This window comes from Monodelphis domestica, chromosome 1, assembly GCF_027887165.1.
Source record: "Monodelphis domestica isolate mMonDom1 chromosome 1, mMonDom1.pri, whole genome shotgun sequence".
Classification (NCBI taxonomy): domain Eukaryota; kingdom Metazoa; phylum Chordata; class Mammalia; order Didelphimorphia; family Didelphidae; genus Monodelphis; species Monodelphis domestica.
This window is the reverse complement of record NC_077227.1, coordinates 716,782,766-716,799,769: the sequence shown is the minus strand read 5'-3', so window position 1 is coordinate 716,799,769 and position 17,004 is coordinate 716,782,766. Positions and strand designations below refer to the sequence as shown.

The 17,004-nt window shown below is 43.8% G+C and overlaps 2 protein-coding genes across 2 annotated transcripts in view; one reads left to right on the top strand and one right to left on the bottom strand.

Annotated features, from left to right (window-relative positions):
- The first annotated feature begins 3,311 nt into the window (after positions 1-3,311).
- On the top strand, positions 3,312-10,492 carry SETD6 (SET domain containing 6, protein lysine methyltransferase). Its single transcript, XM_007477541.3, has 9 exons — positions 3,312-3,487; positions 3,651-3,737; positions 4,078-4,222; positions 4,317-4,458; positions 5,340-5,534; positions 6,084-6,204; positions 7,218-7,398; positions 7,523-7,665; positions 7,803-10,492. The coding sequence occupies exons 1-9, from the start codon at positions 3,461-3,463 to the stop codon at positions 8,112-8,114; spliced, it is 1,353 nt and encodes a 450-aa protein (XP_007477603.1). The 5' UTR covers positions 3,312-3,460; the 3' UTR covers positions 8,115-10,492.
- CNOT1 (CCR4-NOT transcription complex subunit 1) overlaps positions 9,238-17,004 on the bottom strand; it is a 96,268-nt gene continuing 88,501 nt past the window's right edge. The window contains exons 41-49 of the mRNA XM_001362989.5: positions 16,380-16,543; positions 16,028-16,145; positions 13,951-14,052; positions 13,395-13,568; positions 13,008-13,157; positions 11,789-11,969; positions 11,217-11,349; positions 10,706-10,840; positions 9,238-10,347 (exon numbers count right to left, since the gene is read on the bottom strand). Coding sequence (XP_001363026.2) covers positions 10,269-10,347; positions 10,706-10,840; positions 11,217-11,349; positions 11,789-11,969; positions 13,008-13,157; positions 13,395-13,568; positions 13,951-14,052; positions 16,028-16,145; positions 16,380-16,543 — 1,236 coding nt within the window. The 3' untranslated portion in view covers positions 9,238-10,268. The remainder of the gene's footprint in view (positions 10,348-10,705; positions 10,841-11,216; positions 11,350-11,788; positions 11,970-13,007; positions 13,158-13,394; positions 13,569-13,950; positions 14,053-16,027; positions 16,146-16,379; positions 16,544-17,004) is intronic.

The following is a 17,004-nucleotide window of genomic DNA, read 5'->3' as shown; positions in this document are numbered from 1 at the left end:
CTGACAAATATACTGGAGTATCTGCCATTTTCTTCACCAGTTCATTTAACAGATGAGGAAACTGAGGCAAGCAGGGTCAAGTGACTTACCGAGGATCACACAGGTAGGGAGTATCAGGTCAAATCTGAACCCAGGACCTCCTATCTCTAGACCTGGCACTCAATCCACTGAGCCACCTAGCTTCCCCCTTTCCTGGTTATTTTCCATAAAATCAACACTACCATTGCTTCTGTATCAACTGATTGACCTGTTGTTCCAGATATAGATTCTGATTCTATGATTTCCCAGACCAGAACACATTCCTCTGGTCACCCCTAGGAAAAGGTTTTAGAATGTAAACTCTCAGAGGGTAGGAACTGTCTGGCTTTTGTGTTTGTATCTGCAATGCTTAAAAAACAGCTTCATAAATATTTTTTCATTCATCCATCTGCAAATTTGATAACAATGCTTTCTAAATATCCACATCACTGATAAATAAAATCTCTTTGAAAGTTCTACAGAAAGTTCTATGGGAAGCACCATTGGAAAATTCTAGTGACCCAAGCCTTAACTTCAGCATCTTCCTTGACTCCTTCTGCTCCTTTCCATATCTAATTAAAGTTCTGTTGGCTTTTTTCTCCCAGCATCTCACACATAGCCTCTCCATTCTCACATGACAACTGCCCTAAATCAGGCTCTCTTTACCTCTTGCCTGAACTATTTTAATAGCTTCCTAATTAGTCTCCCTATTTCCAGTTTCCCTCCCCCTCCTCCAATCCATCCTCCACATAGCTGCCAGAATAATTTTCCTAAAGTACTAGCCTATCCATATGACTCCCTTGTTACTGTTTGCCTCTAGAATAAAATACAAACTTCAACGTAGGATTCTTTTCCTGTCTGACTGGTCCTGTCTCTGGGTCTTAGCTCTGATTATTCTTTCATCCCTTATTGCCATCTCTTAGAGTCCTTATATTCCTTTGGGGGTTAGCTTCTGTGCCTTCTCCCACAAGATTTCCCCAATCTCCTCAGTAGTTAGTGCTCTCTTTCTCCTTCTTCATGGACACTCACATGCCAAGGTAAGGAGGCAAAGACTAGTGAGTCAGAAACTGATTGGGATTAGGAATGAGGATTGCTGATATGAATAGGTACCTCCTTAAGTAGAGGTACCTCCCTCACTAGAGGAAGTAGTTGGCCATGGGGTAAAAGGGTCTCCCGAATGAGAGGTAGCTGTGGTAGAGGTGGAAAAGGTCAGAGATATTCCAGATGTGGTCCAGACATATTCCAGGGCAGATGAAGGGGACTGTCACCTCCTTGTCACCAAACAGCCTAAGATCTCATTGACATTTTCAGCCTCTACATCCTTCTGTTCATTCACACTTACAGTCCACTAAAATCCTCAGATCTTTTTCAGGCAAACTGTGGTCTAACTATGCCTCCCCACCTTATATTTGTGAAGTTGAATTCTTGAACCCTAATAGAAATTTTACTTTTTAAAATTTAATCTTTATTTTATACCAATAACAAATTTACTCATAAATTCTCCAAAGTTACAAGATTCATGTTGTCTCCCCACCTCCTTCCTTCCCCTCTCCTGGAGATGACAAACAATTCCCCTAGGTTATACCTGTATTATCACTCAAAACCTGTTTCTATATTATTTATTTCTATAATAGAATTATCTTATAAAACCAAAACCCCAAATCACATACTCAAATAAACAAGTAATATATCATATATTTTCATCTGCATTTATATACTCTAACAGTTCTTTCTCTAGAGGTGAATAGCATTCTTTTTCATAAGTCTCTCAGTGAATTTTTACTTTTTTAGACAGATAGGGAGCAGTTTCAGGAAGTCTTCAAATCCATCCTCAGACACTTACCAGTTGTGTGGCTTTGGGCAGAATAATAAAAACTAGCATCTCACTTAATTTGTTAAACTCTGTTTCCTCAACTGTAAAATGGGAATAATAACAGCACCAAATTATAGAAGTCCTGAGGTAGTAGACACTATATAAATTTACCTATTCACTTCCCTAATTCTGAATAAATTTTTATCTTATTAAATTCAGTACAAGTTTCAAATTTTACTTCCACTAAGAGGTACCCATCCCTACTAACAATCCTCATTCCTAACCCCAATCAGCTCCTGACTCTCTGGATCTTTCCTCCTTACCCTGGTGTGTGGGGGTCCATGAGAAAAGAGAAAGAGAGCACTAACTACTAAGGATATTCCAGAAAGCTTCCTGTGGGAGGAGACACAGAAGTTAAAAACCCAAAGGAAGACTGGATCCTATCTGAGCTTCCCAATTTTGTGTCTAATTAATTGCAGATTTGATAATCAGGTCATCTTTGCCTTTATCCAAGCAATTAATCAGATCTATACATAATATAAATAAGATATCTTAAATAATATTAATATAATTATTTATTATATTTATTATCAACATGACAGTCTATTAATTATTGATGTTATTGTTTATTATAATTATTCATTGTATTAATAAAAATTTAAATAATGTTGTTATAAATAAAACATAAAGTAGTTTGGGGAGGGAATGCCCTAGTAGCAGGAGTACCAGGAAAGGTTTCCTTCGAGTTGCATCTTGAAGGAAACCAGGAATTCCAAGGGGCAGGAAGGAAGGAGAAATGAGTTCTGAGCATAAAGAACGAGGAATTACAAGGCATGGAAATTGGAGATGGAGTGTATGGAGGGGAGGGCGGAAGAGGAGGAACAGTGGGGAAGCCAGTAAGGTTGGAGTACAGAGTACTATGAGGGAAAGTAAGATGTAAAAAGGCTGGAAACATTGGAAGAGACCATGTTGCTGAAAGTCAGAGGACCTTGGAGACAATGAATTTTATCAATCATACAGGCAACTAAGTGGCTGTTACTGGACTTGGGAGTCAGGAAGACCCAAACCTCGTGGTGGTCCTAGTCAGGTGACCCCAGGCAAGTCACTTAACCACTGCCTGCCTCAGTTTCCTCTTTGGATTGATGTGATTTTTGAAAACCAGTTGAAGGGCAGCGAGGCAACAGAGTGAATAGTCAGGTCTGGAGACTGAAGGTCCTGGGCTCAAATATGATCTCGGACACTTCCGAGCTATGTGACCCTGAGCACGTCACTTAACCCCCATTTCTTAACTTTTATTGCTCTTCTGTCTTGTAACCAATCCACAGTGTTGATTCTAAGATAGGGATACACATATGTAGGTAGGTGTATGCAGACGCACACAAGTTTATCTTATGTGCATGTTTCATATATGTGTAATCAACATGTATTCACGCACTATATAAATATACCTTATAGAAGTACACATGCACGCATGTGCGTTCAAGGGACGGACCGACCACGCCCAGGACTTCACTCTAGTTCCTCTCCGGCTCCTATAACTGGAATGGTCCAAGTCACTTTAAGAGGGGGCGGGCCTTCCGAGGAGGAAGCTTGACCCCAGAGCGCCAGTAGTCGCGCTAGGCCCAAACAATGGCGACTGCAGCGAAGCGACCGAGGGTGAGGAAGGGGCGAGTGGAACAGGGGGGTGGGAGAGGACCCCGCCTCCTCTGGCGCTTTGGGAGCGTCCCCTTCCCCGACTAGGGTGGGGAGCTTGCCGCGGCAAGACCTCCGAGCCTGGAGGAAGTTCGGAAACTGAGCCCTCCTCCCGCGCTCTCTTTAGGTGGAGAGGCTCTCCCAAGGCGGGAACAGCCCTCTCCCGGATTTCCTAAATTGGTGCCGCAGGGTCGGACTGGAGCTGAGTTCCAAGGTGAGGCTGAGGGACTGACTGAGGGACTGAGCTCTGGGGGAGCATCTGAATCTCCATTGGTAGCTGGGAGAGGAGGCGGGGCTCTACGAGAGGACGTAGATCTCCATTGGTAGGTGGAGTAGGGGGCGGAGTCCGGGGCGAGGGGCCATTGAAAATTATTGGCGGAGGCGAGGCCTGAGTGCAGGGAGGGCGGGGCTTGTTACCCTCGGGGCTGGAACCATTGGTTGCTGTGGGAGGGGTCAGGTCCAGCACGCGAGTAGCTATTGGGAGCAATGGAGAGGAAAGAGCCGGTGGGGGCGAAGCCTCGGGCTCTCGGGTCCCAGCATCTTCCGGGCTGCAGGTTTCGGTGACCCGGGAGGGCACTGTGGCAGGCTACGGGATGGTGGCCCTGGAGGACGTACAGCGCGGGGAGCTGCTCTTCGTGGTACCTCGGGCTGTGCTCCTGTCCCAAAAAACCACTGCCATTCGGGACCTCCTGGAAAAAGGTAGGAAGCCTGGGCAGAGCTGGGGAGGTCCCTACTGGGGGCGGAAGTCCCAGGTGGGCACCCCGGGGTGACCAGGGTCCTGGTTCTCATGCAGAGCATGGGGCCCTGCAGAGCCAATCGGGCTGGGTACCCCTTCTCCTGGCCCTCCTCTACGAGTACCTGGCCGAGGATTCGCCCTGGAGCTGCTACTTCTCCCTCTGGCCCGACCTGGGCAGCCTGCAGCACCCCATGTTCTGGTGAGAACTGGAAGGCGGGGGTGATCGGGAAAGGCGGGAGCCCCGGTTTGGAGAGCCGAGATGCCTTCATTCATTCGAAAGCCCCTCAAAGTGCTGACCTCGATATGCGAAGAGCTGCAGGAGGGGCACAATGACCGCTGGCCCTGCCTGATTCCATCTCTCCTCCTCCCCCCTCCTCTCTCTCGTAGTCTTCTCCGTCTGGCCTTTCTTCCTTCCCCAATTTTTACAATTGTGCTTTTTTTGGTAAAAGTTACCAAAAGTGCATCTTGGCAGGACAACCAGAATCAAAGCATATTAAAACTGGAAAAGATCTTGGAGCCCCTGTCCAACGGTATTTTATAGAGAATAAAACTGAGGCTCATTTAGTGTCCAATATGGTCTCTCACCCCTCTGCTGGACTGTAAGTTCCATGGGGGGCAGGGTTGAACTTAGGCAAACTTTAGACATGCCCAGTGTTCAGTGTTTGGGCTGCTGGGGAGAGCAGCCTGCTTTAAATACTCCAGAGCTGCCGCCTACTTTCCATGGTGTACCCCATTTCTCATTAAGCAATGCTGAGCAGATGTTTGGGGCTGGTGGGCCACTCTTGAGAAACAAGCCCACAGCCTAGTCTAATACTTGGAGACAAGAAGCAGGAGCCCGGATTCAGCTGCTGAAGAGAACTTTCCAAAGCCATCCAGTTCAGTGAGACTCACTTATATAGTCACTGAAGGCCTGGGAGGTGAGAGAGCACACAGGGACTAAGTGGCAGCAGCAGAATCTGAATCTAACTCTACTGCTCTTTCTATGGCTAGTTTAGCTTTTTAGGACCCAGGGCTAGTGCCTTGCTCCTTCAGGGCTCCAACATTTGGCCTAAGATGTGACCCTGATCCCTTTTCCCCTAGGTCAGAGGGAGAACTGAGACAACTCCTACAGGGTACTGGTGTGCCTGAAGCTGTGCAAAGGGACCTGGCCAATATCAGTCAAGAGTATGATGCCATTGTCCAGCCCTTCTTGGAGGCTCATCCAGAGATCTTCCCTCCACAGGCCCGATCTCTGGAGCTCTACCGCCGACTTGTGGCTATGGTCATGGCCTACAGGTGATCAGCTTTCTGGGTAGCTCACTTCTGGGGATAGAGCATTGGGCCTGGGGCATTCAGGGAGTATCTGTTCTTGCCAGCTGCCCCCTTTAGAATAGAAACTTCTTAAAGTTAGGGATTGATATGGTGTTTTCCTCTACAACACCTAACCCTTAATACTCACTAATTGATCCAGGATTTTTACATTAGGGTTGACAATCCTGTTTAAGATTGGATAACTATTGTGAACATCCTAGTTCTCTTTGTGATCATAGGCATTTAAAAACATGATTCTGAAAAGGGGTCACGTAGACTTCCCTGGACTGCCTGCCTGAGGGGTCTAAATACAAAGATGAAGATCCCCTTGTCTAGACTGAAGCCAAGAAGTTGGCCAGGGCATGCCTTTCTTAATAAGATCTTGTGTCCCTTCTGCCCAAAAGGTATTGATCCAGTGGGAGGTGATGAGAACAGAAGCTCATCACCTTTCCTGTTCCCCTCAAAACTTTGGAGTGGGCCTAGACCTCACCTTCCTCTGTGGCTCCTTAGTCAGCCCTTCTTTCTCTGTGGTAGTTTTCAGGAGCCACTTGAAGAAGAGGAAGATGAGAAGGAGCCTAATCCCCCTATGATGGTGCCAGCTGCTGATATCCTGAACCATGTGGCAAACCACAATGCCAACCTGGAATACTCTCCAGTGAGTGGATATCTTTTGGATCGGATAGGCCAACTTAATTATGGCTTTTATGCACTTTGGCAGTTTCATCTTGCTGCCTCCATGTGCTAATGGATGTAATTGGCCTTTGACTCAAAGTCTGAATTTCTGTAAAGTGGAGATTCCAGGAATAGGAATCTGCCTCATTTGTTCTCTTTGAGTCAGATCGGCCCTCTCCCAAGGCAGCATCAACTCTCATGAACGAAACAGCGGCTTGTCAGAGCAACTTCACAGGGCTGGGCCATGCTTCCCTTTGGCTCCAGTCGTAGGATCCTGTTGACTTAGGATTCATGCTAAATGTCATGAACTGTTGACGAGATACAGAGCCTGGGTTCCTAGGGCTGGGGTCCATTGCCATTTTTGCTATAGCTAACCGTGCATATGCTGGGGGGCAGCTAGGAGGCACCACACAGTGCATACAGCACTGGAACTGGAGTCAGCAAGATCCAAGTTCAAATGTAGCATCACTTAGTTGTGTGACCCAAAGCAAGCCATTACCTCTATAGTACCTTCCAGAGGATATATGGGTGTGTGGCATGCCAACTAGTTGTGTCTCAGTACTTTGAGTCAGGTCTAGGTCCTGGGTTAAAAAATTTGGCCTCAGACAACTTCCTAGCTGTGTGACCCCAGGGAAGTCAGTTGACCCCCCACTGCCCAGTCTTTACTGTTCATCTGCCTTAGAATCAATATACAGTATTATTTCTAAGATAGAAGGTAAGGATTTTTTTTTTAAAGTGAATAAAGGAGCTATCAGGTCTCTATGTTACAGTAATTGTATTCTTCCTTTTGGGTCATTTCTTGCTCTGCTTTGAATTCTCATTTGTGTGTCACTCCTTTTATTCCAGAGCTAGGAGGTTTTACAAATGGCAAGTGCCCCCAGACTTTCTAACTTCTATTTCAAAACCTCCCCCACTATTACCTCTTGCTATCAAATCCTCTAGATGAACAGAACTTGAGTTAGATGAAGACAATGCTTAACTCTGCTTCTTCTACAGGAATATTTAAGAATGGTAGCTACCCAGCCAATCCTCAAAGGCCAAGAGATCTTTAACACCTATGGCCAGATGGCCAACTGGCAACTGGTCCATATGTATGGCTTTGCTGAACCGTATCCTGGGAACACAGATGACACAGCTGACATTCAAATGGTGACAGTTCGAGCAGCGGCCCTACAGGGTATGGGTGCCTCTTTCAGAATAAGGAGGGTAGCTACAGGGAGTCCTATTTCTGTTTAACACACTTCTCAAATATTGAAGGAGCTCTTAGAAAATGCTTCTGCCTCTGCTTACATTTTACATAGGAACCACAACTGAGGAAGAGAGATGCCTGATGTGTGAGCGTTGGGATTTCTTGTGCCAGCTGGAGATGGTAGGCGAGGAGGGTGCATTTGTAATTGGCAGAGAAGAGGTGCTCACTGAGGAGGAGTTGTCTGCTACCCTTAAGGTGAAAAACCTGGAACTGGCCAAGCTTGCTAGCTGAGGGCCTAACCCAATTTTGAATTGGATTTGCCTTCTAGTAATCTTAGGAATCTGAAAACCAAGTATGGAAGAATTCAAATTAACTCTTTGCTGTCATTACAGGTGCTCTGCATGCCAGCTAAGGAGTTCAGGGAACTTAAGGAACAAGATGGCTGGGAGGAAGATGATGGTGATGACAGCATAACACTGACTAATAAAACTATTCCCAAACTCAAAGCTTCATGGAAGACACTCCTCCGAGCCAGTATCCTGCTGACCCTGCAGGCTTATGCTACAGACTTAAAAAGTGAACAGGAACTACTTAGCAACAAGGAGGCTGGGGCCAAACTCAGCTGGAGGGAAGAGCAGGCTTTGCAGGTACGCTATGGTCAAAAGAGGATCTTGCATCACCTGTTGGAACTGACCAGTTCCTAAGCCTGTCACCAGATTCATTGTTCTCCTTCCCTCCACAAACTAGGAAAGCACATTAACCTAAATTGCTTTTCAATAGATGTTTGTGTGTGCTGGGGCCAACCCCAAGATTTGGAATCTTACTGGTTTTTTGTTGTTGTTGACAACTCTTTCTATTCTTGTTATATATAAAATTCCTCATAGTTAATACAGTGATTCAGATCTTACTTGGGGGAATGGGGAAGTTCAAGTGCTGGGTCCTGGAGCAGAAGAAAGAGGAGTCATGAGCAACAGCCTTTTTTATCCTCTATACTGTGGGGACCAAGCCCACATCACCTACCTTTATAGGGCTGTGTGCAAAAAGTGCTTCTTTGGAAATGACCCCAGTCTGCCTTTAGTGAAATACTTGAAATTCAAGCTTAAGCCAAAGGCCAGCTCCACCTCCTCAGATCTCGGAGGGCCAATGATTGTCCAACCCTGTCCCTCAATTTTGCAGGAAAGAAAAATCAGGCCCAGTAGAGTTATCTATCCAAGGGTCACAGGGTGGTTAAGGGCCAGCAGCAGTTAAATACATCCTCAATCTATAGCTGGTCCTGACTTTCATAGACCTTCATCTCCAATTCTAGACAGTGAAATAATATAAACCTATGGCACTTAAAAAAAAAAAAGCATAACTTACAGGAATAAACTAATTCATAGTTGTCCTATCTAGGCTTTCAACTCTTATAAGGGTAGAGAACTTTCTAATAATGTCTACATGGTGGCAGAATCAGCTTATAAAGATTTTATATAAAGCCTAAGGATTCAGTGGATCCCTTTGGGTTTATAATGCCCTTTGATGAGTTCATTTAAAGCTACTAATTAAGGTGAGTGAAGATGTGCAGGCACGATGTTGAGGGCTAGAAGCCCATTTGTGCGGCCTGCCTTCTTAACAAAGCCATATGCCCAGGAGAGGGTGGTGTTAGCCAGCTCTAGTCTGACATTGGAGGCAATTAGTCCTAAAATTTCTCCAATCTAAAATGGAGCTGGGGCCCTACTGTCAATATGCCCTGTCCTGTGCTTTGTGGCTGCTCAGGGCAGGGACAATCTGCTTTTAATCCTTGCCACGAGCACTGACCACTACTGAGAAAGCCACAGTGGACGGGAGTGCATGTCATGACTTTAATGTATAACTACAGTATGCAGATACATACAAGAAGTGGGAGAACTAAAGCCCAGGAACTAGAAAGGCTACAAAATACAACACGCGGACCAATACATTTACAAAACATTCAAAATCCTTACAAAATGGGCTGTATTGGTCCTTTGTTCTTTTTACAAACTTAGACTGTGTGGTCAATGGGGATGGGGATGGGGTGGGGGTGGGGGGCAGTTCATAGATTTGTTTCCTTCCCTTCCCATCCCCCACAATTTACAAGTGTCAGGAAGGAGGGGGAATGCTATAGACTTGGTCTGGTTTCCCTTGATAACGAAAGCTGACCCTATCCCACAGGGCCCAAAGTATCTCTTCTCCAGCAGAAATGAGAAGCTATTCCAACTGGTGTGTTCCCTGCTGTCAGATTTAGGTAGAAAGGAGGGGGGAGGGAGGAAGGGAGGGGTGGAAAAAAATGGACCTTAATCCCAAACCCTCCCTCCCCCACCAATCCATAGCACCCCATATTCCAACACATCCACATTTTTAACAGCTTAGTGATTTTAAAGGTCCCCTGTCCACATAAAGAAAAAATAAGTTACATAATATTAAACTGGCTTTTCAATATTCTTTGGGAGTCCGGGAATGTCAGGACAAGGAGATCTGCCCTAGACAAGTGCTTGGCATCAGCAGCTGCCCCTTTATTACAAGCTGAACAGGCGCCAGTTTATCCACCTGCCTTTAACACAATTTGCACAAACCCAAAAAGTCCAGACAAAGGTTTCGGTTCCATGTATTTACACTAGTTCAAAATGATATTCACAGCATCTTCTAAATTTTGGCCAAGAGTCAAAAAAAATGTGTTTAAACTTTGGAACGTGCCCACAAAGATGGGAGACTCTTCCCCAAGGGTGAGGGCAAATACCCAAGAACCAAGGGGGCTGGAAAGGTCAGGAAGAGCCAAAAGGATTCTTCAGTCAGTTTGTGAAATTCGGTGGCATGGGGCCCTCCAGGCTGGCACGCTTACAACACAAGAGGCAGCCCGTCTAACTGGCACCAGTTCCTTCCATCACTTGCTGAGCCTGCTTCTGTCCCATGCAGCATTGTGCAACTGACTGGAACAACCTAAAGGAAGAGTCAAAGATGAGTTAGGTTCTTGTCCAAAGTACCCAGTAGAATATTGTTACCCCTGTCCCCTCAGCATCAATGTGAAAATCTTATGGCCTAGATTGTCACTTTGTCCAATAAAGCATGTTATCTGAGAATTCAATCATGGTTTATTTACATCTGAGGCTTGAAAACAGACTTAATAACGTTGAGAACTTTCTGCCAGTGGCACAATCTCTCTCCAACATCCAAGGAATCTATTTCTTAACTGACAACCTCCAACCTAGTCAAATACACCAAAGAATGTGTACTATCCTGCTCCATTCCATAGTTTTCCCTTTCCAGTTCAAAAAACCACACCACACATGCAACTCACTTTTCGATTTCTGGGGCACAGTGAACAAACTCGTGGTTCCAGAACTTAAACGCCGGATTTTTAATCAGCTCAATGAAGGTAATAAGAAGACCCCAAGGATGTGGCCTATTTACAATCAACCGTTCCAAGAGAACCCTGTAATAGAAGTTGGGGGTGGGGGAATATAGAGAATAGTTTCAGCACCAAGTGTGTATTTTTTTCCTGATCATGGGTCATTTAAGATATAACCTGCACTTTCACACAGTAATGGACTAGAGCCGAGGGTTAAAGATGATAGTCTAGAACAGATTCTGGACTTTGTGTTTACAGAAGAGCCTGGCAGGCCAGTAAAGCCTACAGACTTCTCAAAATTAAAATAAAAAATTTAAATAACAGAAAGAAATGCTAAATGTCAGCTAAGAGGTTAGTGAAAATAGAGATGTCATTTTTCTCCCCTGAGTTTATGGATCCCCTGAAATTTATCCACGGCCCCCAGGTCAAGTACCCAGCCTATAGGACCCCTAAGTTTCACCTGGTGATCTGTTCCTGGATAGCTTCAGTGTTGGCCTCTGCAAAAAGGTACAGCATGGTACAACTGAAGTAGTGAGTGTGGCTGTTTGGATACCGCAGCTGATTGGCAATTGCATTCAAGAAGAGGTACCGACCTGGAATCAATGACAGTTCTTAAGGCTCCATGTGCTAACAGAGGGGCTAAGAATAAGATGGATGACTTTGTACTGAGAGTTGTTGTGAGGGAAGTCTTATAAACTTTAGTACAAGTGCCTGATAAATGAAGATGCTAAATGAACATAATTATTCACAATAATTGAACAAGTAACTTTCTCTTGTATATACTGGGGAGAGAGGGAGCCTCAGACAATTCATACCTTCCTTTTAAAGGTCTGACTAACCTCCCAGGTTCTCTCTACAGTCAATAAAAAATGCCCAGCGAAAAGAAGAAACTTGCCTTAGCAAACCTACACATTCCCACATTACAATTCTCCTCAATGATACAGAAATACATTTCTTACCCCAACCATAATTTGCCTGCCTGCCTACAAGGTCAGTGACCTGGAGTTACTCCATCACCCACCATCTCTTTACCTTCTGTGTCTAGGTCCACAGCCAAGTTCTGGAAGATGTCCATGTGCGCCGAGTGAGTGATGGTGCTCATGGACGGCGTGCTGCCTTTGTTGTGGATATGGGCGATGGCCTGAGTACCGACGTAGAGCACCAGTGCATTTATCAGCTGGATGTTGTAGCGATTGCCAGGTTCATTTGATACCTAGTGAACAATGCCCAAGTTAAGCCTTCATTAAATGTTGTCGGTAGGTTACTTTACTACTGATATTTCCAAATCTTTCCTCTTTGAGGCATAGGTCGGGACCTCTGATCAAAGCTTTATGCCTAACTAACATCCATCATTCTCAAAATCCAACTACAACAGAATGAGGTGATGTTAGAAATCCAAACGCTGGCATCAACCTCTAAAAAAGAGGAAGAGGGCCCAGAGAAAGGGTTCTAGAAGATAGGGAGGGGAGACAAATGTTGAGATACCCCATTAAGTAAATTAAAGTGAACGTCCTCACAAAACTGGAAGGTAGGCACTAAAAGTAAGAGTAGCAACTGTGTCTGACTCCAGTGAATGGAGCACACAAAGGGCATAGTTAACATACGACATCTTGGCTGTGCCTCTTCCATGCCTGCAGCACCAGTACAGATGCCTGATTAGGCATAATGCCCATATACATTTCATCTAACCAACACTGAAGGTAAAACTGACCAAGATTCCTAAGCAAGGCCCAATGGGGCATAAATTGTCTCTAGGACCAAGGAGGTTCCCCATCTCCCGATTAGGTGCAAAGTTTGGATGATCATTTGTCAGAGGGAGGCTTTGGAGTCAAGGATAACTGAGGTTAGGTGGCTTCTAGGTCCCTTCAAAAATCAGACGATGATTGTGTGAAAGCATTGACTTAAAATCAATTGCCATGGGACAGCAAGGTAACAGTAGAGTACCAGGCTTGAAGGTGGAAGGACTTGGGTTCAAATCTAGCCTGAAGACTCTTCCTAACCGTAACCTTGGGCAAGTCACCTAATCCCAAATTGCCTAGTCCTTTGCTGCTTTTTTGCTTTAGAATGGATTCTGGTGTGTGTGAGTGTGAGTGTGTGTGTGTGTGTGTGGGGGGGGGGGGGGGGGGGGAGAAGAACAGGACTAACTTGCTAGGCAATATAGGAATGAAGAAATTAAAAAGACATCAATCACAATCATCAAATGATATAACTGAGAATTGAACTGAATGTACTGAAGAACTGCAAATCTAACCTGTAGGTTACTGCGTAAATCAGACAGGAAAGTGACTGGCGATCGAGTCTTAAGATAGGAATCCAAATCCTTTTTGAACTGAGGAGGCATCACTCCAGTGAAGTTAGTGAGGATGCGAGGAGCGATGTTGATTTCACTCAACATGTCCACCTGTAAAGGACAAAGGCAAAGACTTGAATGCTGATATCTAAACTATAAGCAGCAAAGCAGTTCCAAAAAGTGCCCATTTCAACAACTGAGCTCCTAAAATTCCTGCTGTGCTTGTGGATAAGGAGCACCTCCTGTAGCAAGAGGGCTCCCTGGACACCTTCCTCGGCACCCAGGGACTGCTGACTGCTCTCATCCATTATGTACGAGGTTGTGAGCTGCCATGATTACAGCTTTTACCTTCAGATTGGGAGTGAATGGGTCTGGTAGCCTCATGTTTCGTGGAAAGGCACTCAGGATCAGATTCCGTAATTGGATGCAATTGGGCGGGATTACATCGCAGAATCCATAGTGGTAATCACAAAGAAATTCTGGAAAATCGTGCAGGAGGACCAGCAGCACTCGTAAAGTACCCTAATGTGTTTAGAAAAGGGTTTGGGAGAAGAAAAAGTGAAAAAGATGAGCAGCTTTAACATCAGGCAGACATGAGGTACTCACATGCCTGTGTTGTACAAGTATGCAGCCCCCCCCCCACCCCCATTTATTCCTACTATTCCAAGTTTGATTCAGATGAAGGGGAGAACTATATTATACTCTCATTCACTAGGGATATTCACTCTCCAACGGATGACATGTTTGTAACACATTTAGAAATCCATAAAAAAGAGTTAAGAATTTACTTTAATGAGTGTAATTCACTTTAATTTGAAAGATTTTTGATTTCCATGAGTCCTACTGGTTAAACTGAGGCTTTAGAAGATTCCAAAGGATTTTTTGACAAACCAAAGTAAATTACCTTATAGAGGATTTGCATAGGTTTGCTGAGTTCCACATTTCTAAGGAAGGGGGCTAAATACTTGAATAAATCAATCAACAGCTGGGCATACATAGGCCAGCCCTAGGAGACAAGATAAAGAAAAGGAGTGATTAACTATGTAAGGCCAAAACATGCACTTAACCAGATAATTTTGTTAGCATTATAAAGGGATTCTCAGACTAGAAAGGGAATACTCATTTATTATAATCTACCTTATACTATTAACCTAGGGTCATAAATCCTCCTACTTAGAAAGGAAAAAAGTGGTTTTAAGAAAGATCTTAAGTCCTACCCATGAACATTTCCCTCTTCATTGACAAATGCAGGCCTCTGCCTATTTTGTTTAAAAAACCAAATAAACCAGTAAATCTGACTTTACCCAATTACCAACCACAATAAGCTACCAAACTAGTTCTTCTCTGTTTTCAGCAATTCTTTGGTCTAATCTTTCATTTTTACCACTCCCTACATTAAAACTAAATTGGATGATGGCCTAAAGCAAACCAATGACCTCAAATCAAGTTCCTTGGTTCTTCATAGCCTATTGACTTTTTAAAAAAATCCTTACCTTCTGTTCTAGTATTTATCCATTCTAAGACAGAATAATGGCAAGAATTAGGCAATCAAGGTTAAGCATGAGACTTGCCCAGAGTTATACAGCTAAGAAGTATCTACAGTCAGATTTGAACCTAGGTACTCCTGACTCCCAAGCCTGGCTCTCTATCAACTATCCACCTAGCTATCCCCATCTCCTAACCTCTCAACATAAGTACCTATGTCAGTCTGACTAAACATTTTCACTTGGATGACCATTTAAATTTTCAATCCTATCTGACTTCATCACACTATGCAGATAATTGCTCTGGGTTTTCTCTTTATAGTGTTTCACATAGATAACTCCTCTCAGCTCTAATCCATGCCTAAACCTTATAAAGGGTTCTCAATCTGTGCCCCCCCTTCCATCCCCCCCCCCCACTGTCCTACTCCTTCTCCCAACTCCCACCCCAAGTGTGACCCTAATTAGTGACTGCCATTAATCACTTGCTCAGTTCATACCACTTTATATAGAATGGCCATGCAGAGTTCATTTTAGCCAAAATGTTTCTATACTTCTTCCTAAAATGCCCCCTCCTTTCCCTCTCCCCATCCTATTGAAACGATCAATACCCAATTCAACCAATTCCCACCAACTCTAAAATCCTTAGTGCTTACAGAACAAAGGCAGATTCAATAAAGGAGTTTCCTGAATTGCTGCCTCCTCCTATATCCGGAAGGAAATGTCTATCATTTGAAAGCCCTGGCCAAGTGAAAAAGCATTTGATTTGTTTCAAACTGCATCAGTCTTTAACTACCTGGGTGACCTTGGATAAGGCACTCTCCTCTAGGCCTTTGGTTCCTCATACATAAGATGGCACTGGATCTCTAAATTCCCTGCTAACACTAAAAATCCTATGGACCCTGAAGAGAACCCTTAATCTTCCTCACTCTTCATGATGAAGTTGAATTTCTTTAAACTTCAATACCTCCTGAGTGGTATGGTTTTACACAACTGATTTAGTACTCAGTCCCATTCTGCCTTGTACTTTTATTTAACTTAACTGATTTTTCTGTTTCCCTGACTAGCCAAGTTTTTTGGAGGCAGAGTAGAGCCCTGTCCTATCCTACTAGTCTGTATGTACCAAAGAAGTTCTTGAACATGGTAGGCATACAATTTTATTGAAATAGAATTAAGAGCCAATAAAAATATAATGGAAAGAGCTAAGGAAACAGAAGAATTGAGATTCAAACTGATAATGGTGCCAAGTAAATGTAGGTTGTCACCATCTTTGAGCCTCAATTTCCTTATCTATGAGATACAAATGACTCCTACATAGATACATTAAATTCAACCAAATGAAATAAAATGAAAACCAGTTAACCACTAAACTCCTTGCACATTTTCAAAGAAAATCTATAAGCACTTCCACCCAACCAGCTAGCTAAGAGAAATCTGCAGGCCATCCCAAGCCCCATATGATTACTGTCTTCATCTGTAGGAGACAGACTACAGCCACACCTTCTGCTGTGGTGTATGTGCCAGCATTCTTGCAATAAATATCCGATGTGAGATCAATTCAAGCCAGGCATACACAAAGCCTGGGGCTTTAGTGGGCCTCAAGATGTGGAATGTATTGCTAGAAGAAAGAAACACTGATTAGTACACTTCTACTAAAAGCAGTTAGGTTCAAAATAAATATTGCAGTGGTACCCACAAAGGTTAACTTCAGAACATGTGCTAACATAGAAAAGTTGTTTCATCTCCCTACAAGTTAAATATAACAAGCTACCAAGATAAAGGCCACAAAAATGGCACTCAAGGAGTGACATAACCAAAAGGTTCTCTTTTAAACATGATCAAAAGCACCTACCAGAAAGCTGTCAGTGTCTGAAAATTAATGGTTTCCAACACATGTTCAGGAGCATTTAATTCTAAGAGCAGCATGATGAAGATCCGGTGGTAGGGAAGTTGCTGAAACTCATTTTGTCGAACATCATGATCCTGCAGAAGGACACCTACCACTATACCAAGAACCTAAAGATAACAAACACATCAGGACATTAACATGGAATAAGTCTCCTAAATATAGCCAGCCCCCCCCCCCCCCCCGTCAGTTTTTTTAAACAGTAGCTTGGGTAAGTTTCAATTAAACAGTTTGCTATGTATTTCTCATAAACTGTGAGTATCTATAAACAATGGATTTTGCCTAAACTGTCCTATAGATGTGTGTTCCATCTCCCACTGCCTCACTGATATCTGACTCCCTGGGTTTTATCTACTAGTAACAATCTATGATACTGAATGCAATAAGACAAGTTTTACTTCAGGACACAAATTCTATCTGGCTAATATACTTAACACTGAGCTCATGAACCTACATTCATTAACTATAACCAATAAGGCCAAGAGCCACACAGGATTCTTAAAGCTGGTCTTTGTGAATAAGGGACTCAAATGTCTAATATATACTGAGTCTAACATTTCTAAACTAGAAG

Bases quoted from the DNA above. Each gene is read 5' to 3' on its own strand.
- SETD6 (XM_007477541.3), top strand. From the start codon at position 3,461: ATGGCGACTGCAGCGAAGCGACCGAGG. The intron at 5,535-6,083 runs GTGATCAGCTTT...TCTCTGTGGTAG, and splicing joins GCTATGGTCATGGCCTACAG to TTTTCAGGAGCCACTTGAAG. The intron at 7,666-7,802 runs GTGAAAAACCTG...CTGTCATTACAG, and splicing joins AGTTGTCTGCTACCCTTAAG to GTGCTCTGCATGCCAGCTAA.